The following is a 23,535-nucleotide window of genomic DNA, read 5'->3' on the forward strand; positions in this document are numbered from 1 at the left end:
TAAAGCATGAAAATAAATTCTAGTTTTGTTTTGCTGTTAAAAAGCCTCTCAGAGTACCATTTTTCCCTCAGAATGGGTGGCAACTTATGTATTCTGACAGGATTTTTGCCTAAAAGCTTGTGTGTGCGTGAGTGGGGTGTGCCTAGGCCCGTGGTGGCGAACCTTTGGCACTCCAGATGTTATGGACTACAATTCCCATCAGCCCCTTCCAGCATGGCCAATTGGCCATGCTGGAAGGGGCTGATGGGAATTGCAGTCCATAACATCTGGAGCGCCAAAGGTTCGCCACCACGGGCCTAGGCTAACACCAGCTATCAACTGAGCCCCTATACACTTCCCCCTGCTGGGCCTCTGTCTCTGTCAGGGAGTAGAGTGTGTTGCTAGCTGGGGCTAGCAAAGGGCTTCCAGCAGAAGGATAAAAATTAGGATCTAGGCTCGAACCGAAGTAATCACCTGACTTCTAGCTTCATTGGTGAATGATGAAGGCAGCACAGGGATATTAATTGATTAGCAAATATATCATTTACTAGTAGCGGCTGGAACTAAAACACTGAAGAGCCATAGTATGAAACATACAGAACAACGATATTCCACTATGTTCCCCTGAGAATAAAAGATCAAACTGCATCTCACCACCTCAAAATTATCCTACCTAAAATAGTTCAACCTTGAAAGTATCCATATAAGTTATCAACCCCACAACAATTTGTACTCGTTTGCCTGGCTATGTTAACAATTTGTGGCTAAAAACAAAAGAACCAACAGCATCTTAAAGGTTTCCCCCGCTTAGTAGCCTGGAGGCTGATTCTCACTCACTGCAGCTGAACGAGCAAGTGACTGCTTACAAGAGCAAGGTATCTCATTATGTAACTATGATGCTACTTTGCTCCCCTTGAGCAGCTCTTGGAATGCTTCCCTGAGCCAAGATGTGTGAAATTGTTTAAATGGGTCATGCACATACTGTATATATATACAGGAAATCTCTGGAGTTGAGATTGGATAACTCTGATTTTCACTGTGTGGATAAATGATTCTCCCAAAACTTTTAAACATACAAACATTGATGGGAATAAAAAAAAAAGCCAGACAGAGCATGACAAATCATGATCTGTGTCCTCCTGCGACCCTGAACTCTGCTCCTTTTGCAACCCTGAAGAATTGCAGCTTGCTTGAAAGGAAGGTTTGGAGTCACCTCGTTAGTTTAATTAGCTCCACCGGGCAAAGGGAAGAGAGGATGCCACAAACGTGTGGGCTTATACATTTATGCAGCCTCACCTTCTCAGACATCCTCTGCTGAACCGTTCTTGGGGGAACTGAGAGGGAAACAGGAAGGTGTTAATCCACTGCACTGTTTAGAAATGTAATGTCTCAGCTGGATCAAATCTGTAGCTGTCTCTGCCAGCCCCAGGGGGACTGCAGGAGAGAACCAGAGACAGAGAGAGCACTCTGGTTTCTTCCAGCCTGGAGGGGGTGCACAGCACAGGGGACAGCAGTGAGGGAGAGGAGCCCAGATTTATTAATAAATGTCTTTGTGTTATTGCCACCTCTGCAGAGGACTGTGGAGAGGGACTGCCACTGCAGCCAATTTATCTGCTTATCTTTTTAATAAGCTGCCTAATTATCTTGCCAGTCTAACCCCCCTTTCACTTTGTATGACTCCAGGCACTGCTTTGTATTTACCCACCTTTTGGGCTGTTAATTTAGCTTATAATTCCTTGATTTAAACAGCTCTCTGTTGGGCTTTCTACCCCTCTGGGTTGGCGCCTTGTTTGCTTCACTTCATCTGCCCACAAGCACCATCCAAGTGGAAAAACAAGGTGACCTTTTTGTTTTCACCATGGATATTTCAAACAGATTTTACTGCTGATAATCAGTTCCAGTCCTTCTCTTCACATTTCCTCTCCTGTCTCTCCTTTACCCTTCCATTTCTTGCTCTTGTTCCTAGTTAACTCACCCTTGTTTTAAGCATTCGTCCACATTTTGCCTCTATATTCTTTTCCCTCTGGTGTTCGAAATCATCCCTCTTCTTTGCTTTGTTCATTTCCCATAAACATTCTCTTGCCTAACCTGTAACCTCTTTAAAGAGAGGTGCGTTTTCCTGGGTTTCTCTTCATAGGTCAGTGGGACACAGTTTTTAAAGGGAGGGGGGAACCCTGCCCCAGTTCTCTGATTATGGAATTCAGAATGGGACAAATAGGCCCTGAGGATAAACATTTGAAGGGAAAAGTTACTGGGTGGAGTTCCATAGGAGGGCCAAGGAAGTATGTCAGCCCTGAACCTACTCATGTCTCTCTTACCACTTCTGGAGGCATTTGATGCTGGAGATCCATCATTAGATTCTCCAGTCTGTAATTTCGCTGCCCAACTGACTGGGGTTGTGGCACTGTGACAGAGGGCAATGATGCCACAGACAGCTACAAGCCCTTTTCACACCTGAGACTTAAAGCAGCCTGGAGGGAGCATTTTCAGTCAGGGATGTTTAATTACCCACTCCCTTTCCTCAGCTGCTTTCCAGTTAAATAACCCACCAGAAAAGGGGACCTAATGTGCAGAGACTTCATCACATGCAGTTTGGCTCTAAGTAGCTAGCAGTGAGAAGAGTCATGCACAACTTTGCGTTTGAGAGGGAGGGGGAGAAGGAGAACTGGGTCTGCTGATGCTGCTTTCATATCATGGCCCAGCTGTGCAGTTGCAGACCCTGGCCCTCTTGCCTTGCAGAGCCCAGCCTAGTGTAGCTTCATTCACGCTCTTCCACCAGCTGGAGCCTCTCCTCAAAAGCACATGGTGTATAAAGCCACTACACAAACTACCTGACAAAGACTTGTGAGGACTTGCTTTGAGAGACAGCATCATCCTCAAAATGGAAGCTTTCTTTCTTCTCGTCTGTTCCTGACTTGTCTGTTCCAGTCACAAAAGGCTGGCTCCAGCAGCCTGTATTTTGAGCACAGTAATGGAAGCAGGGGAAGGGAAAAGGAGAAGTTTGACCTAGCGAATCTGTCAAAAATGAAGTGGCAGATGGCTCTGGACTCAGGTGCCCTCAAAGGGATCCTGTGACCTTCATGCCAAGGAATCCAGATCAAATCTGAGAGTGAAGCAAACATAACTCACGGAGACAGAACTAAATGGCCTGAACAGCACAAGGTGACATCTTTTTTTAAAGATTGTCATTGCTGAGGCAGGCCTCCCTCACACAGCCTCTCTCTTGAACAAATTAGTTTCCCTGAAAGGTTAAAGGTCGTATGTGAAAAAAAATAGCTGTGCTATCATGCTGTGCTTTGGTGAAGTGGACTAGAGATCTAACAGCAAAGTCCTGGAAACCGGCACTGTCTTGTTTTGCAAATGAGACAGCGACTTTCCATCCTTTCTCTCAGCAATGCGCTTTGTACATGATAATGATATCTTAATTTGCATTAATTATAGCATTAATACATCCTTGGGGCTTCTCCAGAGCAGCAGCTAATTACTCTGTCATATGGATGTTCTGGGACATGGTCCCTGTGTTAGCCTGCCTCAAATTCCACCAAGCTTTTGTTGGGAAGGACGGACTAGAAGGCAGAGGTGGCGGTCAGAGAAGGCTATAAAAAGGGCTCTCAGCTGTTCCACAGGTACGTGACTCAGGCTATCATTATCATTTTCACCACATCTCAAGAAATGTTAGCAAAGCTAAATCAGGTCATTAAGAAATACCCACAGACTGTAGGCACAAAAAAGGCACTTGTTCCCAGTATATTCTAAGTCTAATGCTACCATCCTCAATAACTGTCTACTTTATTTCCACAAATACACCTTCACCTCAAGTTATAACTGTCAAAGGTGTTCACCTGCCCACAGCCCCTTCTCATGAATATGTTTCAGGTATAACCCCCATTTCTTTGACTTAATCTCTCATCTTGCTATAAATCTCCTCTGCTTAATAGAGCGAGAAAGCTTGAAATCCTTTGAAATCGGCAGGATCCAAATTCTCATGGGAAGACTACACAGTGTCAAGATGACCTTTGGTCATTCCAAGATTAGCAATATGCTAGAGATGTAAAGTCTGAAAGAGGGGACTCTATTACATTTTACAGAAGCTGTCATGCATTGAAATTTGCAACAATTTTTCCATCTACCACCTAAGAAAACCTCAGAACATCCCTGTAAGCATGCCAGAGTTTTATCGCCGTTATATTGACTGGGTGGCTAAGAGAGAGATAATAGCTTGCCTAATGCCACCTAGTAATTTCACAGATGAACACAGATTTGAATTTGTTTACAGTCCATTGAACAGAAATAATGTAATGCTTTCTCTTTGGTCTCATGTTGCATTCTCATATCCCCCTGCCAGGTCCATAGGCTGAGTACAGTTCTTTGAGATCCCCAAAATGGATGGCCCCAGGATGTGGTTGGAAGGCACGTGATGTGGCAGACTCAGTGAAGCTAATAGCTCTGGGTCTGATGAGGGCCTGGACTGGAGACCTCCAGGAAATGTTATGTGTTCTGCCTTAACATTAATGATGGAAGAAGGGTGAGATCATAAATATCATAAGACATTGACCATAGTGCCTTCTGGTTTTAAACATAACTCTCTGCTAGCTCTTGTTTACAATACCTGAATGGAGACATCACTGTAGGAGCCCCCAATAACCCCTGTGATAGCCGTGGGTACATCATCATGGATGGCGTAGGATCCGTCGGGACAGATGTGTTCAGAGCCATCCACTCTGGTGAGGGAGGCACGGACGAAATCTAGCGACTGTTCTAGGGCATAGGTGTCCTTGGAACAGGTGTCTAGGATGTGGGCCCCCAGTGTGATGCCTGGAAGAAGGCGTTGGTCTTTGTTGATCTCATCTAGGGCAAACAGCATAGCCTCGAGACGTTGGATGCCACGATGTTCATTGATCTTGCCGCACTCCTCTGTGGGGTTACCTTTCTCATGAACTGGAAAGAGGCCCCCAATAACCAGGTCACCTTCCAAGCTGATCTCCTTCTTGGCTGCCACATTGTAGTTGGGATTCTGGCTGTTTGTGAGGCAGGCTACAGGGTAAAACAGCAGAATCCATATGGTGGCAGAGAATGCCATGGTGTTGCCTAAAGGGGGCAACATAAGATTCTCTGAACCACCGGCTCACCCTTGTCAGAGCAAAGGTCTCTGTTGGCCTACCATTTGCTGTGGGCTCTTGAGCCAGAGAGACAGTTCTAGTTGGCACCTTGTGGAAATAACAGCTTTGGCTTCGTGGATGCCTGAGGAATGTTCATTCTCTGATGTATCCAAGTGAAAGCAGTCATTGATATGAATGGTGGCTGCACTTAAATTTACAGCACCTGTGAGAATAAGTGGGGGAGGGGGAGAAAGAGAGAGACAGTTTGTTAGTTTGGTACAGTATAAACAAAAGATGTCTTTATGCTCTGAATCAGTGATGAACACTGATTCTCCAGATATCACTCCTACTGGGTAATCCCTAATCAGTCACACTCTAACACTTAGATGTTAAAATCACTGTCTACAAAACAGAAAATGGTATTCGTTTAGGATAGGCTTTCTGATATGCATAGGATAGCCTCAGGGAATATGCCTCACAGGTACAACTAGAATGCAGGCAGTGAGTATCTGAGTCATTTGCATTCCATTCCTTTGGGCTGGTAGAGGAGGATACCAGATGTCCCTTATTTTCATGGTTTTTTTCCAAAGTATTGTCATTTGTTTCAGAGTGTATTGTGGCATGGAATTTAATGGGCATACTTCAGAAGCCTGCGGTTTCACAGAGCTCAAAAGATGTCACAGTTAGTTCAAGTTTTCCCTTAGTTTTCAGATTTTGATCTAATACCCCAAAGCTGCTGGAAAGTTACCATTGTGTGAAAGAAAAAGAAACCCAAAGGAGTATTAAAATAGGCTTGACAGCCAGAAGTCCAAACACATACCTCAGCATGAGACATTCTAGTTGTTGTTTCTCCAGTCCCTGCCTCTCCCCAGCTTTGTCATTTGTACCTTCTCTTATCTGCACACCTGGAATCAACCCCCTGCCTTTCTTTCAAGGATGTAGGTAAGGGGGGGTTCTCGGGTTCAACCCCCCATTCATGTCTGAAGCCCCCCCCCCCCCCCCCGTTTGTGGGTTTTAAAAACATATTTAGTGTTTTTTCGGTTTTCAGCCTGCAGGGGGCGTATTGTTTAGACTAGCAGCACCAAACTTTCAGGGATTGTTTGGGAGACTCCTAATGATATCACCCAGGTTTGGTGAGGTTTGGGGTCTACATTTTTGAGGGTCCATAACTTTGGACCCCCTGAACCAAACTTCACCAAACCTGGGAGGTATCATCAGGAGAGTCTCTTACTGATACCACCCAGGCTTTGTGAAGTTTGGTCCAGGAGGTCCAAAGCTATGGACTCCTAAAGGAGGTGCCCCATCCCCCATTGTTTCCAATGGGAGCTAATAGAAGATGGGGTCTACACTTTTGAGGGTCCATAAGTTTGGACCCCCAGAACCAAACTTCACCAAACCTGGGAGGTATCATCAAGAGAGTCTCTTACTGATACCACCCAGGTTTTGCGAAGTTTGGTCCAGGGGCTTCAAAGCTATGGACTCCCCAAAGGGGTGCCCCATCCCCCATTGTTTCCAATGGGAGCTAATAGGAGATGGGGGCTACACCTTTGAGGGTCCATAACCTTGGACCCCCTGAACCAAACTTCACCAAAACTGGGTAGTATCATTAGAAGAGTCTCCTAAAGGTACCCTGAACGTTTGGTGCTACTACCTTAAAAATTGCACCCCTGACAGCAGGCACCCCCCAAATTTCCCCAGATTCTCCTTTTAAATCCACCCGCTTCGGCATGGATTTAAATCTGAGGTCCCCAGTTTAATAACAACAACAACAACAACAACAAGACGAAGAAGAAGACGAAGACGACAACAACAACTTTGGATTTATAGCCCCCCTTTCTCTCCTGTAGGAGACTCAAAGGGGCTTACAATCTCCTTGCCCTTCCCCCCTCACAATAAACACCCTGTGTAGTGGGTGGGGCTGAGAAAGCTCTGAAAACTAGCCCAAGGTCACTCAGCTGCCCTGTGTGGGAGTGCACAGGCTAATCTGAATTCCCCAGAAGCCTCTGCAGCTCAAGCGGCAGAGCGGGGAATCAAACCCAGTTCCTCCAGATTAGAATGCACCTGCTCTTAACCACTATGCCACATTGAAAGTGATGCTGTTTCAGGGTGGGGGGATAATCCACCCCAAAACAGCATCACTTCCAATGTTGTTTTAACTGGGGACCTCAGATTCTCCCTTTAAGATGGATTTAAAAGGAGAATTTGGGTTCTCTAGTTTAAATACCATTGAAAGTGATGCTGTTTGGGGGTGGATTCCAGCATCACTGTGGCCGCCCATGGGGGGGGGCACAAAACTTAGATTTTGCACCGGGCTCCATTTCCCCCTCTAAGCCTCTGCCCAGAGGGGAGGGCAGAAGGAACTGCCAGCTGGGAGCCCAGGTGGCGGGGGGCGGGGGAGGGCAGGCCAGGAGAGTCTGCTGTCCTGGCCTCGGAGAGCTGCTTTTATAAGTGCTAGGCTGGGGCAGGGCTTGGAGAGGTGTGGCCATGCCCTAGGGACAGGTGGGGGTGTGGGCCAACCCCTGAACCCCCCCATAAAAAATCTATACCTACGTCCCTGCTTTCTTTTCAGGCATAACTATGGAAGAAACAGGGAGGAGTGGAAACTAATAACCCCAACTGCAGAAGATTTTAAAATGAGCACCCACTTTTCAGGATATTTGGCACCAACTCAGCACCCCCCCTCCCAAAAGCCTATGCCTCCCCTTTCTCTCTTGCTGGCAAAATAATTTCTCCCTTCTCCCCATCTGTCTTTTAAATTACATCCTTCTTTTCTAGTCCTCTGGTACCTATAAATCCAATTGAAGGTATACCAGAAAACAAGATTGCAGGCTCCTGGCCTATGACCCATGGCCAGATTCTGTGATACTGTGATAAGAAATTTATTCTGTCATGAAAAAAAAGTGCTGAAAATGTGCACATCTTGCACAAGTCATCTTGAAGAATTAAGTAGGACTAACTTAATGCAGTACATGATATTCTGACAAGAACTGGGGTGACAGAAAACGAGTTCAGATTTAGAAGTCACAAGTTCCAATATCATCTCGCTAACAAACTTAACCAGGGGTTTTAGGCAAGCAGCTCTACCTCCTCTCACCCATAATGGATGGCCTATTTCAGAATTTCCCAAGTCCCCATCTTTACATTACTCCGTATTTTTAAGGATGTTGATCTTGTCACCCTTGCTTCAAATGAAGATATTTCTGGGTTGCAGCTTTCTAGAATTCCTTGTCACCATAGAAACTGTGAGACAGATAGGGAGGGAAATACTTGTGTAGGTATACGAGTGCAGGCCCAGCTCTTTCATTAGGCAACTGTAGGTGGCTTCCTAGGGCAACACATTTCAGTGGGTAATACTTTCTTTGCAAGATTTGCAAGAGGTACTTTGCAGGAGGTATGAAGGGTGACACAGAATTTCTCTACTATTGTTGAATTGTTCTGTATTATTTACAAATTTCTACTTCAAATATCTGTACAGTATGGGAATTTCAATTTTAACTTTCCACCCAGGGCTCCAAATATATATATAATATATCAAAATCTTGAGAATTTCCCCTAGGAAAGTCTACCAGCCTGTTAGTCTGCCCATCCCCTTTCCTTGTGTTTTGAACTATGAGTTGTATCAAAGTTGCCAAGCTTAATGCCTCATGATATCCCATGGGGCTTTAACTCTAAGGCAGTCTGGACAGAATTTCACTCACTTGTCCGCTATTAATGTACCTGCTGTTTGCTTTTGAGTGATCCTCCTGATAAAGAAAAAATAAGGGTGGCTGGGTATTGTGTGTGTGGTGGTGGGGAAGACGGGTGCCTGTCAAATTCATACCACATTCTACGCCTCCACCGTTTGTAAGCAAACATCCCTGAAGGTTTATGAGGTTTATTCTTGATTATTTATTCTTGATTAAGCAGAAAAAAAACTTCATATATTATGTTGTCTTTTTCTGCCCTTCCCCTTCCCCTTCCTCTGTCTTTTCTCTTTTGTTTCACTTCTCCTGTCTCCCCAAGCACAGTGTGAAATCAAGTCCTGAGGACCAAACCACTGAAGCTCTAGAGGGACACACTCTAAACATATAACAAGGAAATTAGCTAAAGCTACAAGGACACAGCAAGTACCCAGAAGAGCACTCCTGGAATAATAACCTGATCAGAATGAAATAACAAGCTTGCTTTTGGTTTATTACCTCAGTGTTCAGAGAGGTGTGAGGAGAAAGACAGAACAAGCAATCAAGGACGCCATTTTGGGAAAACTGGGAACAACGGCAGAGCCAGGCCAGGCCTATGGTATTGGGGATCCTTGGTAGGCCAACCAGCTTCCCCAACCCACTTGAAAGCAGGCACAAAATCATGCTGCCCTGAATGTGGGTGAGTGAGCCTATGCTAGTTCATCAGTGACTCAGTGGACAGCAACAATGGTTGCCACTATTCACCCACTCCCTGTCTTTAAGATAGGGGACTAGTCAGAGTCAATGCTTGGCCTCAACAGGAGCAAAATACAGGGAAATACATGCAGCTGCCATTGGTGGTGATGGCCACTGTCCAGTGTGCATGCCTGTGTGTCACTGACTACAGAGGTGGTGAATTGCAGGTGCATGCTTTTCCTGTTTGGGAATGTGCCTCCATTAGAGAACGATTGCTTGCTTCCAACCATTAGTGTTGCCATGACTCTTGTCCTGAGTAAAGTGAGAAAGGAAGCAGTGGGTGAAGGAGGAGTCATGGGTTGACAGTGGATGGAGCCTGGTCAGTATTGGGCCATCAGCTTTGGTCCCCAGGCCTCAGCAGCTGCTGGATAGTGCCCACCACAGGAAAAAAGTAACTAGAGCTGTCACCCAAATAAAGATCATCATTGATGGTTTTATTTGACTGATTTAAATTTACATATGAATGAGACTGTTTTTGTAGAAAAAACATAGTTTCAGATGTATTGCAGTCATCATATTAGGAGGACTGTCTCTTCTAAGATACTTTTGTGAGTACAAGTACGTGTCCAATAAATCAATTTTTACAAATCTGTTGCCTGATTCATCAGGGGCACCTCTTTAACAGTTGGGTTTTTTTTGGTCACTTAATCTGAATTGAGTAAATGTTAAAAATAAGCTTGTTCTTAAAATGCACTTGGGGACGACAACAATATATATATGCAAGAGGCGGATTTTGAACTTTGTTGTGAATCCTCTCACTACGTGCCTCACATATACCACAGAGACTGGGATTTCTTTGTCTGCAGCCTGTCCCTTACTGTAATCTGGAATGGGGCCTCTGCGGATGACCAGATGTACACATTTATATAATCCCTGTATTTATGTCTGCAATATATCTGATTGTGGTACTTAGCTTATGTCATTAGCCACAGCTCTGCATGCTTGGAAATCCATAACCTTCCACTGAAATCAGTTACATGCAGAACTGATGTGAACCCAAGCACAGCACAATTAGTCTTCAAAATTAGTCTTCAGTTTTTTTTCTCATGCTGCATAAAAGTGTTTTTCATAAATGTTTTGATTAAACATTCATAACTTCTGCTCGTCAGAGTAAGAACCCATCTCCATGCAAAACTAAACAATACAGCTCCCTCCTAAGGACATTGCTAAAGACTTCTGCCTTAAGGCGCATGGCATGAGTGGTAAATAGCAGAGAATGTTTCTGTGTGTTTTCATTCTTGCTTTAATCAGTCAATCAAACTTGCAGATGTTGGAAAGCAAAGTCAGCTTACAATTAGTTTTAAAATGCTGCCACCACAATTATTTTTAAATGGATAATGACATGTTCAAAATGTGTGGAAAAGCGTGGGTTGAGCATTTTCAATCAAAAATAGGCACTGTTTTAAAGCATGATCCTCAAAGTATGACCAGTCCTTTACAATTGAACTGGATTAACAATTATGCTGAGCACCTTCTTAATCCCCTAGTTGGGCTTACATAGAATAGTAATGAATTATACAGGCCTAATTCAGCTGTGTGTATCTACTACATGGGAGCTTGCAACCACATATGTGGAGATTGATACTAGTTTGCCCAGCACCCCTTACAGTTACTTCTAACCATTAAGGATACTTAAAGACCTGTTGGTTCCACTTACATTTTGTTCTCTAGTCATGAACAAGGAACTGATGTTTGCTGGTGAATTCTACTGTTTACGCTGGTATTAACTCCCTTGTATATGTTCAGCAGGTTGCTTCAGTGTATCCCTTCCTGACAATGCATTACAGGGCAACTGGATTTTTGCACACACGTGTTCTCTCACAACCCAATTGAGTTCCACCATGCCTCTTTCTTGCTTTGTAACTATTCCACGCAGTACACAATTTGTAAACAATTTGATGTCAAAACTCATACCAATCAGTCATAAATAAAATTCTGCCCTTTGACGTTTGCTTAAGTAGTTCACAGCAACTGTAATGGCAGCATCTTTGTGCTTGCCCAGTTTTGCAATAATCCATAAAAGCCTGTTTGGCAGGCATTTGTAGCTGTTTAGCGTGAATAGAGTAAGCTGGGTGATCAGTTCCCACCTGACTGACATATTTGAACACAGTAAGTTCAAACATATTTGTGGCAAAATTTGCAGCTTTCCTGCTAACCATCAAAGACTCAGGGTAGCACACATCAAGTACATCAAATTCTGCATGCTCAATAATAAATGCAAGAGATCCCTGCAGCGAAGAAGACAAATGTCAGGTTTGGTACCTACAACTTTATATTTAAAAGACCATGACACTAGGTTCCAAGAAACGTTCTTTAGGGTGTTATCAATACTGGTCTCACAATACATGTGTGAAAAGAAGACTAGTAAGTTCAGTCACTGCCAAGGGTAAAATGTACTATGTCCACACTCAGATGTGCTGTTCTCCATTATTGCATCACGTTTAGGAGTACTGAAAATAAGATTTATGACTGAGCATTGAATCAAGTAAAGTCCCGTGAGCACAACAAAAGCAAAATGCAATGGGGTGCGTTTTCTTACCAAAAATGAAATAAGGACAATATAATTAGATATATCTTTGAACTGAATTTTAAATGCAAGGAGAATTCTTTTTTTAAAAAATTAACATATACCCCCATTAAAAGGCGCCCAAACACCTGTTCGATACCAGGTGTGTGCTGGGAAGTTTAAATAACTGCTGTCATACTCTTCTTAACATACCAGCTGATAGCCTGCAATTAAAAATGTTGATTTATGGTACAGACATTAACGAACAATTCCCAGCTTGAGCCAAATCAGTGTTAATGTTCCCACAATTGCAGTTTCCTGCTTTTGAAAAGTAAAATTGCACAGTGTAAAAATAACATCGTCCAACCTACTCTGGAAGTAACCATCTACTTCTGCATCTACTGGCCTGATTTGTGTATATGTTTGTTCCTTGAAAGGAACACTCCTTAAGCCAGGGGTATCAAACTCAAATGGGTGGAGGAGAGAAAAGTCTAGTTTGATTTTGTGACTCCCTACCTATTATTGCTATTGTGCTTACCTTGTGAACAGCTGAGCTTTGCATTGAAATGCCATAGTCTGAATAAATAGACCTTTTGTGATTCACTGCCTTTTTAACCCCACCTGGCAGCCTTGCACAGGAGGGAAAGGCTAACCACCAGGTCTTGGCAGAATCAGGATCCTAGTCAGTACAGCAGGAAGGGTGCAACAGCCGGGCAAACTATGAAGAGTTTCAATTGTGCCTTTACTGGCACAAGACGGAGGCAACATGTTTTCAGAGTAGACTTTGATTTTAGAAGACCTGTCCAGACTGCTCCTGTGCTGTCTAGTGCTCAGGTCCTGATTATGTGTAGTAGTGCACTGCCGACCCGGCAGTGCCGTAGTAGAACGGCATTAACGCATAGCGGACCTAACGACCTTACCCGGTTGCACATCGCACCCCACTCCCTCATCCCCCGCCGGAGTCACCAGGTAGAGTGAACTGTCTGAAATACCAATCACGGGCGCTTAGGAGGACAATGATCTTGCCCCAAGGTGAGGAATTAGAGCTCAGGCGAATGCGTCACGCTCTTCTACTCCGCTTACGTAGCCAGATGAGATCATGCATCACCTGATGATCTCCCGATCACCATCCGGCTCTCAGAGACTCCCCAGTCCTCCCTCCTGCCCCGATGGAAGTAACAATAAAAGGAAGGTGCCAGGAACCCGGCCAGGCCGGAAGTACCGCTAGGAACCGCGGACCTCCCGGTCTCCACGCTGCTGGCGATACTCCACCAGATGTTATCTCACGGCGTCACCGTCACTAAGTTCTTCGCTGACGGCGGCGTGGAATGGAAGACCTTCCACAAATAGCTGGTTACGCGAAACCGGGAGATCCTCGAACCTCCACCCCTGCTCACCGTAAAGCCTTAATATGGGGAAGGGCAGCGGTGATACCCAGCGAAGTCCGGCGCTTCTGGATGTCGGCGCATCCAGGGACCCCCGTTTGACCGGTGTCGCCCTGTCCTCTGGATGCGGCGCATCCAGAAGACGCGTCCTAGGACGCACTCTCTGCGATCCGGAAGCGATGAACACCTGGTGAGTATGGGAGCTTTGCAAAAGCAGGGCTTACTGACAAAGCAAGTTGAAAGCGAGCGCTGAAGGCGTTAGCGAAATCGACGGCAAGAGTCCCCGATAAAGAGAAGGAGACTCGCGCCAAAATTGGTTGAGGAGATTGAGGCTCGAGTGTCCGCTAATGGTGCCCAGAGGGGACATTGAATCTTAAGGGCCTTTAGAGGAAAAACGTCGAGGCGCACTCCCGCTTCAGAGCCTCAGCGAAAGCGCCCGATGTGCGCTCCGCCTTACTGGCCGATGGAGAACAATGTTTTGCCCGCCATCAGCCTTGTAGACCTACGCGAACCCTCTGACTCCCTTGCTGTAGAGCTGCATCCCTCTTCGATCACTTTCACCTTCAATTTCAACCCGAATTTTTCTCTATCCGCTAAATTGCCAGACTGTCACTCCTTCTGCCCCTGGCTCGCTTCACTGAATTCAAACTCTCCGGCTCAGCGCCCCCCCTCTGCTCCGCCCACTTCATTTTTCCGAAGCCACTGCACACCTCCGTCAGCGCCAGCGTAATGGCCGGCGGGTTTCTTCATACTCGCCTTGAGCGTCAATTAGCCCGCGATCTGCAGAAGAAGGAAACCACAATGGCGGAGAGAGCGATACCCGATATTCTTGCATTGTGCCCCATCCGCTTCACAGATACCGAAGAGGATGGCATAGTTACGGCGGCGAGGTTGTCCGAGTACACAGCCCTGAGCTATAATATCCTTACCTGAGCTCCGCCAAAGCAATGCGGGGCGGCGTTAGGAGATCACTAAGCTTCGTGAGAGGCATGCTGGGAAGCCGTAGCAAGGGAACCACCTAATGGTTTCCAGATGACCTGGAAAACCACCTTTAAGCATGCTCCTGAGCCCTGCGCGAATTTGTGTGGTCTGGGAAGAGTGAGTTCGCCAGCAATGTCTTCAACAGAGCCGCCACCCTCTGGCTGACCTACACCCGCCGCTCAGCTCAGCTTTCTGAAGCCCGTTTTGATGCTTTTGCCTTGCCAACCCCAGCGATCAGATTGTGTCCTGCCTGGGGAGTACCCGCTACGATGCGCCTCTGAGTGCTTCTATAAGGCATTTATCCAGAAGTCCCCAATGCCCGGCCAGCCAACTCAGAGTTTCTCCTCCATCCGGCAGAAACCCCAGAGCCCTATGCTGAATTTGTGAACAGGCTCCAGGAAGCGCTCAGAGGGCAGAGTGTAAGATGGCGAGGAAGGCCCAAAGCGAGCTCCTCATCGCATAGCCCTCGCATAAGGAGAACGCTTCCATGTAAGAGTGCCGCCAGGGCAATCACGGGCCTGGGCAAAATCCTGAACTGGCACGGCATGCTTAAAAGCTTGCCAGGACACATTGAAGGTCCTCCGCCCACCAAGCCCCAGCCTCCTCGCAGCACTCTCACCCGCATTGAGCCGGAGGCGGTCTCAGGATGACTGCTTTAACTTTCGCGGACCCAGACCGGGACAGCACTTCGAGAGGGAGTGTAGGCAGCCGGCGGGGGGGCCTGGCCCGATGGAGGAGGTCACTCCCCAGGAGAGAGAAGGCCACCAAAACCGATGGAACACGTTGCCAGAAGGGCTTCCCACTGGAGAGGCGACTGCCGATCGGGAAACTCCACGCCAGGCGTCTCCCAGCCAGGAGACCAAGGAGGAGAGTACTAGGGAGCCAGAGCTCAAATGCCAGGAGGCCCTGCCAAAGGCCACCCCCCTCTCGGCGTGGCATCTACCGGCTCACATCGCGGCTCAGCCCCGTCTCCTTTAAGATTCCCCCGCGAGGGTTCTTGTCGCTGGCCAGTATGGCGAGGCCATCCCTACCGGGACGAATTGGGCTAGATGCTTGCCAAGGAAGCCTCTGCAGCTGAGCAGGAGGACGCTGTTCATAGTCCCGGGTTGATGCGACTCCACGCTTTAAGGACCCATCCACCTCCAGGTCTGGACAAACATCCCACAGGAGCTGCCGCTGAGGAGCCAGCTGCGCTCAGCTGATTCTCTTGCCCATCGCTGCCGCTGCGACCCAATAAAGGCTACGAGCTGGCAGCCAACATGGCGCCAGCCATCATGCACGTCGCGGCGGTGGGAGGCGCTACTCGGGAGCTGCATCCATATCTGGGCTCGCCATAGAAGGATGTAAGTTCCAAGGGGCCTGGTGGACACGGCTGATATTACCGTCATCAGAGCAGTGGCCCGACCAGTGGCGACGAGGCTGCCGCGCATCTGGGGGGGTGGTGGGGGGGAGACAAACCCCGTGAGCGGAGCATCCGCGCTCTGATCAGCACCTTGAGGACTTCGGCGGCAGCTCACGAGTCCGCCCCATCGTTCTACAGACATCCCATGTCAATCTCTGGGAAGAGACCTCCTTGAGTCAGGTTAAGCGACTCTGGTCTGGGATGGGTAAAACGTCCGCGGATCATTGATTGGCAATCGTGTGCCTTCGAAATTGCCTCCTAATTTCCACAGGAAATCTGTTCCCCCCTCCCCACTCCCCCTCTTTTCCTTCTGTTTTTTTAGAGCCAGTAAAAGAGGCGGGGAGGCCAGGTGGCTGACTGGCCCTCCCTGGATTAAAATCTGGGCCCATCCTGATACCGTCCCATGGAGCACTGTCAGGACAGGACCCTAAGCTGTTAGGAGTGCTGTCGCTTTTAAATTCACCCATAAACGGTTTGGAAGGCACCCCAACAGGTTGCTCTCCGGTTTCTGACGGCTTATTCCGGCCCCTTGGCCGAGCCATGTATAGGAAGGGCGGTCTCGTGACGACACGCCTTCCTGAGATAATTCACGATCACAAAGATTTAGCACCATCCAGCCTCCTGCATTATGCCACCAAGGTCCACGCGGTAAAGTGCAACTCCCTTGCAAGAAACCCCCCCCTTCCTTTCTCCTTTGTGTGTGTACTGCAAGAAATTTTGCCTCCTAATCGGCCTGATTGCCCAGCTACCATCTCCCGGATGCACCCATCCCGAAAGGTGCTTCCAAAGCCCCGCTTGTGTTGCTGATTAAAGCATGCATACCCACAATCCCCCCCAGGACTACGCCTGTTAATTCCCTCCCCTACCGAGGGCACCTCGGACCCTGCAGCAGCAGCGCTCTGATATTGGCGACGCTTCTGAAGCCCGAATTCCCACAGGACGCCTACCTCCTGCCCTCCTCCCTGTCAAGCAAACAACGCTAAAGAAGAAAGAGAATTGTAGGCGGCTCCCCCAGGAGGGATTGCATTAAAAAGCAACCTTCACAGGCTGCCAAAACAAGCCTTCTTCCTTCCCATGTACTAAATATAAACATCTAACTTCGATCCCAATCTCCACGCCATCGGCTCTAGAAGCTGAGCCTGGCGGGACTCGCCCCCCCAGTAACCTGGGAAAGGGGGGAGTATGTTTCAGTGTCCCTCTTCCTACAGGTTCCCGTGGACTCCGATTAAGCCGTTACGACAGGCTCGCACTCCATGGAATGACGCCAGGAGGAAACCAACCCCATCCCAGAGATGGGCACGCGATCTCTCTAGAGGATCCCGCTTAGCGATCTTCGCCGACAGGAACGCATAGCGTCGCCAAAGCGCCCAAAGACCGGTTATTGACCTGGGGAGGCGTCAGCGACTCACCAGCCAGGCCTCCCAGCTGCTGCTGCGCTCAGCAAGACCACCCGGAGACTGCCGAGAACCTCTGTGCAGCTCTCTTTCCGAACCTCACCCCCAACTCGGCACCCACCATCCTTTTGCCTGCTCCTGCTGCCTCCCTGCCGATGGCGAAATCGGGCCACCCAGACGAAGCTTTCACCAGACCAGCATCTGGGAGCAGTTTTGCTGCCGCTGCCAACGTCTCATCTTTTCTGCCTGGAGCCGGTACCTACCGGAGTCGGAGAGCCTGCTAAAGCTCCTGCCTGCTTCCCTGTCTGTAAGCGCCGGAGACTTCCCTGGCGGAGTTCCTGGAGGCTGGAGCAACCCTTTTCAGCGGAATGCCCTCATCCTTATCAGGTACTCTATGAAGGCGCCCGACTGGGGACCGGTCGTCCAAAACCCTCCGGCTGGCGCTCTTTTTTTCACTTGTCATCGAGGTCCGATTGGCTAACCCACCCGGAGTCCAACACCTCTGCGCCACATCACGGTAGCCGAGCAGAACGGGAACCGTACCGAGGGCCGCTTAAGTGCGGCTTCGGCCAGTTGGAACTACGCACGCATGGAGGACATTCCCCGTGTTGGGAAACATCCTGCTCCCCCCAGGGGGCGGCTGGTTCTGAAGCCTGCGGGGAGAGGGGGCGTTTAACAGCATCCCTCTTCGACCTCCCCTGCAGGAACTCTTTTGCTCGCCTCAATTACAGCCTCACTACATTGTCCTACTCCCCAGGCTCCTGCCGGGAGCCCGTGACGCCCGCCCATCGCCCGCCCATCGCCCGCCGACCCTCCTAAGTCGGAGCGACGCTGGGTGCGCCCTCTCCAGCCCGGAGTTAAAGTACTCCTGTAGCGCTTCCTAGTGGGGTCCCGGACTTCAAAGCTTCCTACAATGCTAAGACTATTGGCGGGCTGGCCTGTGCCCCTTCGAGATCCATCAGCTCTACCTCCACAGCTTCTGGATGCCCTGGCCTCCCGAGCAGCAGGAACTTCGTCAAGCGACCCTAGACAATGCGATGTCAGCTATTGATTATTTGTTGTTGTTGTTGCATCACCAAGGTTGTGAGAATGTGTACATAATATTGTGTTGTTTTAATCTTTCCTGATAATTCCCAGTTGATCCACATGAAGTAGTCGTGAGCGGAGCTGCAAGAAGTTGTATCTAATCTGAAGTATGATGTTTTGTTGCCCCATTGGTGGTCAGCCCTCTGGAGCTGGCTGCGGGAGGATGGTTGAGTGCTTATTGTACAGCTCTGCATTGGTTTAGTTGTATGCCTTGTTGTTATCGGGATCTTGTTTACGTTCGTCGTGGTTCTAATATTGCCTGCGCAACGTGTGGGAAACCCCTCGCATTTCGCTTACCCGCCGAACCAAGTTCTAATGTTGCACCAGAAAAGCAGCTTGAGGTCGAAGCTTTGACCATCTACGACCGGAGGAGACAAAGGCCGTCCCTTTAACGCCTCATATAGCATTTCAGCCCCCCCCGTTTTCTAAAATGTAAGGAGGAGATGTAGTAGTGCACTGCCGACCGGCAGTGCGTATTAGCAGCGAATACGCAAAGTAGAACGTTGTACGCCAGCGGACCTCGCGTGCTGCGGTTACGCCAGCACCCCTACTCACCTCATCCCCCATGAGTCTGGAGTGGTCGAACTGTCTACGAAGTTCAATCACCGGGCGCAGGGACAATGATCTTGCCCCCAGGTGAGATTAGGCTGGTAGACGTCAGGCAATGCGCTCTTCCTCCGCCGACGGTAGCCAGATTGAGATCATGCATCACCTGGATGATCTCCGACCTCCCCGGCTCTCGGAACTCCCCAGTCCTCCCTCCTACAGCCCCGATAGAGTAACAATAAAGGTGCCAGGAACCCGACAGGCGGAGAGTTACGCTAGGAACACGGACCTCCGGTCTCCCGCTGCTGGCGATCTCCACCAGATGTTATCTCCGCGTCTCATCTCGTTCTTACGCTGACCGCGTGGGTCGACTACATTATGTGGTGAAACCCAATTTGTTTTTCTCTTGGACAGCTCTTATGTTGATCCAGGCTCTAGCTGTCAAACCTCATCTGCCAGTTATGGTGACTGGCTGGGCCAGACTATATGGTGTCTTACTGGGAACAAGACAGAAGCAACACACTAGTATTTTGTATATGTGAGCGTACCCGTATGCACATGCAGGGATGTGCACAAAATTCATGTTAACATCTGGAGTCCTGGGAAGGGGAGGCTGAAAGGAGAAAGTGTATACTCTAGCAGCATTTTACAAAGGTGTGACTAAAACCTTTCCAGATTGCCAAAACAGGGCAGTGGTTTTCCAGAGATGGAAAAGAGAAGAAAAGGCTTCTGTTGGTAGGTATATCACTTGGGGGTGCTCCTGGGCCTCCTGTTGGATCAGCAGTGGTTAGGGGTGCTTTTTGTCACCTTTGGCTGGTGAGCCAGCTTTAACCCATCTCGCCACTGTGGTGCATGCCCTGGATACATCTAGATTAAATGACTGCAGTGTGATCTGTGAGGGGTTGCCCTTGAAGATTGTCCAGAGGCTGCAGTTGATACAGACTGCTGCAGCCAGACTGTGGAATGGAGTAGGTTGCAGAGTCTCCAGTCTTATTTAATCTATGCAGGCTTCCAATTTGTATCTGGGCCCAAATCAATGGCTGGTAAAGCCCTCCATGGTTTGGGACCAACATACTTTTGAGGATTGTTCACTTTCTCCCATCTAAACTTACACATCTACTCTAAAGAGGCTCTTTGGATGTCCTGCTTTTTGTGCTCCCACTGATGAGGCTAGATAGGTGGCATCTCACAAAAGGGCCTTCTTGGTTGTGGTGCTAAAACTTTGGAACTCCCTCCAGGGAGATTTATCTGTTTCTCTCTAACATAGTTTTCCACCAGTGGGTGAAGATTTGTTTTGTTTTGATTGGACCATCTCTAGTAATTGTTATCGGTCCTCCTCTTTGGTTGTGGTATCTGTGCTCTGTGTTTATGTGTTTTTATTGAATTGTTTAAATATGTTATATATATTCTATTGTAAAGGATGTTTCAATATACTGAGGTTTTAACGCTGAAATATTTTAATGCTTGCTGACTTGGGGACCCTATTTGGGTTGAAAGATGGCATAGAAATGTTCTCAATAAATAAATACTACCGTGGATTCCCCTAAAAATCCCTCCATGTAGTTTGAGATATCAGGTCTGTTCTCCAGGCAAGCCTTGAGCTCTGGTTAGCAAACACTGGGCACAGGTCTAAAGCCTTTTTACATTTCCATTTTCAGAGTGAGTGTAGCTTGAGAAAACAAGCAGAGGAGAATAAAGCACTTTGCAAACTGTAAGTGCTCAAGGAGGGAAGATTGCTCCTTTTTTATCTTGTGGGGATAAGAAAGATTGCTCGCCTTTCTTCTCCTTTTGTTGCTGAGTGCAAGGGGTTGTTTTTTTTAAAAAATTCTGAATTATCATGACAAGCCTATCCAATCCTGTCTCATGGCATTGTGAGAGTTCTCACGTCATGTCCAAGCTATCGTGGATGGCTTACCTGCTCTCACCCACCTGCTGCCAGGGTGTCTTTCATAGCTTGACAAATCCTGTCATGTGGGGTGGTGGGAAGAGATGAAACAAATCTGCTTGACTATTAAGGGAAACATCCTTGGATTTCCTCAGCTTTCAGCCAGCCGGGGACACAAAGCAGGGGGAAGCACTGCCAGTTTCAATGTGACAGGCTGATTGAGGAATTCCCAGATAACCTTAAACATCTGCACATTATCCTTACATTCCCCCTCTTTTCCTGTTTCACTGCGGCAGACCCTGACCATCAAAAAATCAGATTTAAGATTAATGTCTCATAAATTGTTGCAATATCACTATTACACTTTCCCAATGGAGACGCTGCCCTGCAGTGTGCCTTCAAGCAAGCACTGGAGTTTAGTGTCCCTCTGCTGTCTGGGGCAATTTGAGATTCCTATCCTAGCTATTTCTCTCCACAAATTCATTTAGGAGGGGGAAAAGCCAAACACTTGCATTTTTAATGTACTAAGACATTATGCAAAATGAGCACTGGTTTGGTTCTCTCTTCTGAGAGAGATGTCAGCCTGCCTTGGGAGTTCTGGTTTTAAGCCCTCCTAGACTGGAAATCACTTGCAGTGTCACATGGCGATGACAGTTCAGAGCACCTGTTCAGATGAAAAGGTTGCACCCTTCCGCCCTAGTGAGCTCTGCAGAGAGTGATCTCCTTGCAGTGCCTTGCCTCTTTATCCCACCTGTGACTGGCGAGGACACAGACAAAGGCATTCTAAGGACTGTCTCAGACATTCTGCATTTCCTAAGCAGAAAGCACTTCTGTGCATGAAACAGCGTGAAATCAGTAGGTAGACAGTTGCATATGATAATCACACTTATGCTTATTTTTCTGTAGGTACGTACCATTGGGTAGTCATGTGCATGCATTAAGCACCATCTTAGGATGTGTGCTGGTCTGTACCCAAACACACAGTTTCTAAGACATGTGGGTAAGTTTTCCTGAGAGAAGACAGAAATTTCTAATGACTCACCTCTCTCACTGCGGCCCACAGAGCATCCCAAAATGTTGTTGCTGGGGATCAGCAGACCCACAGCAACAGCACAAGAAGCAACCTGGCCGTCTGCAGGGGGAGGGGAAGTCCTGTGGAAATTTCTGTCTCTCTTAAGAAACCTTACATAGCAATAGGATCTTTGATATGTGTGGCTGGATCTGGACCATTTACTCACGAGAAAGCACCTTCAAGGCAGTAGAGGGATAATGCATGAAGCAGCACTCTGCCTTTGAGAAGCTCCCCTCCACTTTAATGCTTGAAATGTGCCCAGAAGAGAGAAGCGATGTGAGGTTTTCCTTTGAAGGGCTGGTATTATGATCAAGGGAAAAAATGATTCTAGAGGTGGTCATTAAAAAAACAACATCTTTCCTTAGCCAAAAATTGTAGTGGTTTATGTGATGCTATGTGAGTTGCATTCATTGCAATATGTGGCCCATTCTGAGGTAGTTGGGGTAATAGCCCAAATAAACAAACAAAATGTATCTAAAGGAATGTATATGTGTGTTTCTCATCATAGCACAGATTTTTTTCCAAAGGGGATTCATGCACACTGAGTGCATTTACAGCAAACTATTACTAGTTTTCATGATGCTGCATGCATGAGTTTGGGTACATATGCATAGTCACCTACACAATAGGTCTGTTCATAGTAAGGCTGTTTCTGCATTCAGACTTCTGTGCCTTTGTGGTGAGGGGGCGAATGTATTCCTGTGGCTTCGCCTGAATCAGATGCGTAGGCTAGTGCATTTCTTACTGCCGGTAAGATTGAACTGTTTTGTCTCCTCGCTGCTAATGAGATCAGTACAAGAAAATGATATAATAATTGTTTAATTCTATAATTAAATCTCTATTAAGAAGAAAGCACTTCTGTTTTTGGCGGTGGAGTGAATACAATAACGATCAGCCTCAATTTGCCTGACCCTCTGTCTCGAAGGAGAACAAAGAAGCCACCAGGCCTGCAGGGAGAAATGTAAAACAAGCTGAAAGGGAAGAGGCTCTTCAAGCAGGAACAACTTTGCTTGCTGCTCCCAGTCAATTTCACACCAAGGCATTGTGAAATACGGGGCTCGGCTGACACATTCAATGCATAAAGTATAACTCTTAACTTGTAAAGTGAAATCAAATGAAATCCAGCCTCAACAGGCTTCTGCTTGAAGCAGATGTCGAAAAGCAAGTTGAATGGCAAAATCACAAGGCCAAGTCTGCCAAGTTGCCCCACCCCAAAAGGACCCTTTCTTTTATTGTTGTTATTATTATTACAATATTTAAACTACACTTTTTCCTCTTAGCTCAAGGTGATTCTGTGGTTTCTTTGGCAGTTTGTTTCCTGATGATCAGGAAACAAGGGTTACTACACATCACCTTAGGAATCTTGTAATGAGTCCAACCATTGGTTCATCTAGTACTGATTCCCCTAACTGGCTGCAGCTCCCCAAGGTCTGAGTCCGAAGCTTCCCAGCTCTGATTTCCTGGGGTGCTTCAAAATGGAGATAACACAAACTGGGATTTTTTTTGCAAGAAAATCAATTTACTCTGTTATTGAGTTATGGGGCAAACGGTGGACATGTAACGCTGTATATTGTGCAGGTGTGTGTATACTGGCTGTGCAAAAAGTGTTTCCAATAGCTTTATGCAGCTACAATGTGTGGCAAAGGTGTGATGGGAACAGAATATGGTCAGGTGTCAGGAACGCTCATGTATACCTTCCTTGAGTTGGTTACCTCAAAGCAAATAGCGCAATCCAACATGCATGAAATATCTTAGTGGCTAGCTCTAAATGACATTTCTACAGGG

General features: G+C 47.3%; 1 protein-coding gene across 2 annotated transcripts in view; it reads right to left on the minus strand.

Moving 5' to 3' along the window:
- The window catches only part of GRM2 (glutamate metabotropic receptor 2), a 110,747-nt gene that overhangs the window by 48,517 nt on the left and 38,695 nt on the right, over window positions 1-23,535 (minus strand). The window contains exon 2 of one of the 2 annotated variants that reach the window (XM_048490814.1): window positions 4,589-5,301. In XM_048490814.1, coding sequence (XP_048346771.1) covers window positions 4,589-5,083 — 495 coding nt within the window. In that variant the 5' untranslated portion in view covers window positions 5,084-5,301. Of the gene's footprint in view, window positions 1-4,588; window positions 5,302-23,535 lie in introns of those variants that run through there. The other variant, XM_048490815.1, reaches the window with a different exon arrangement.

Source organism: Sphaerodactylus townsendi, linkage group LG03 (genome assembly GCF_021028975.2).
Source record: "Sphaerodactylus townsendi isolate TG3544 linkage group LG03, MPM_Stown_v2.3, whole genome shotgun sequence".
Classification (NCBI taxonomy): domain Eukaryota; kingdom Metazoa; phylum Chordata; class Lepidosauria; order Squamata; family Sphaerodactylidae; genus Sphaerodactylus; species Sphaerodactylus townsendi.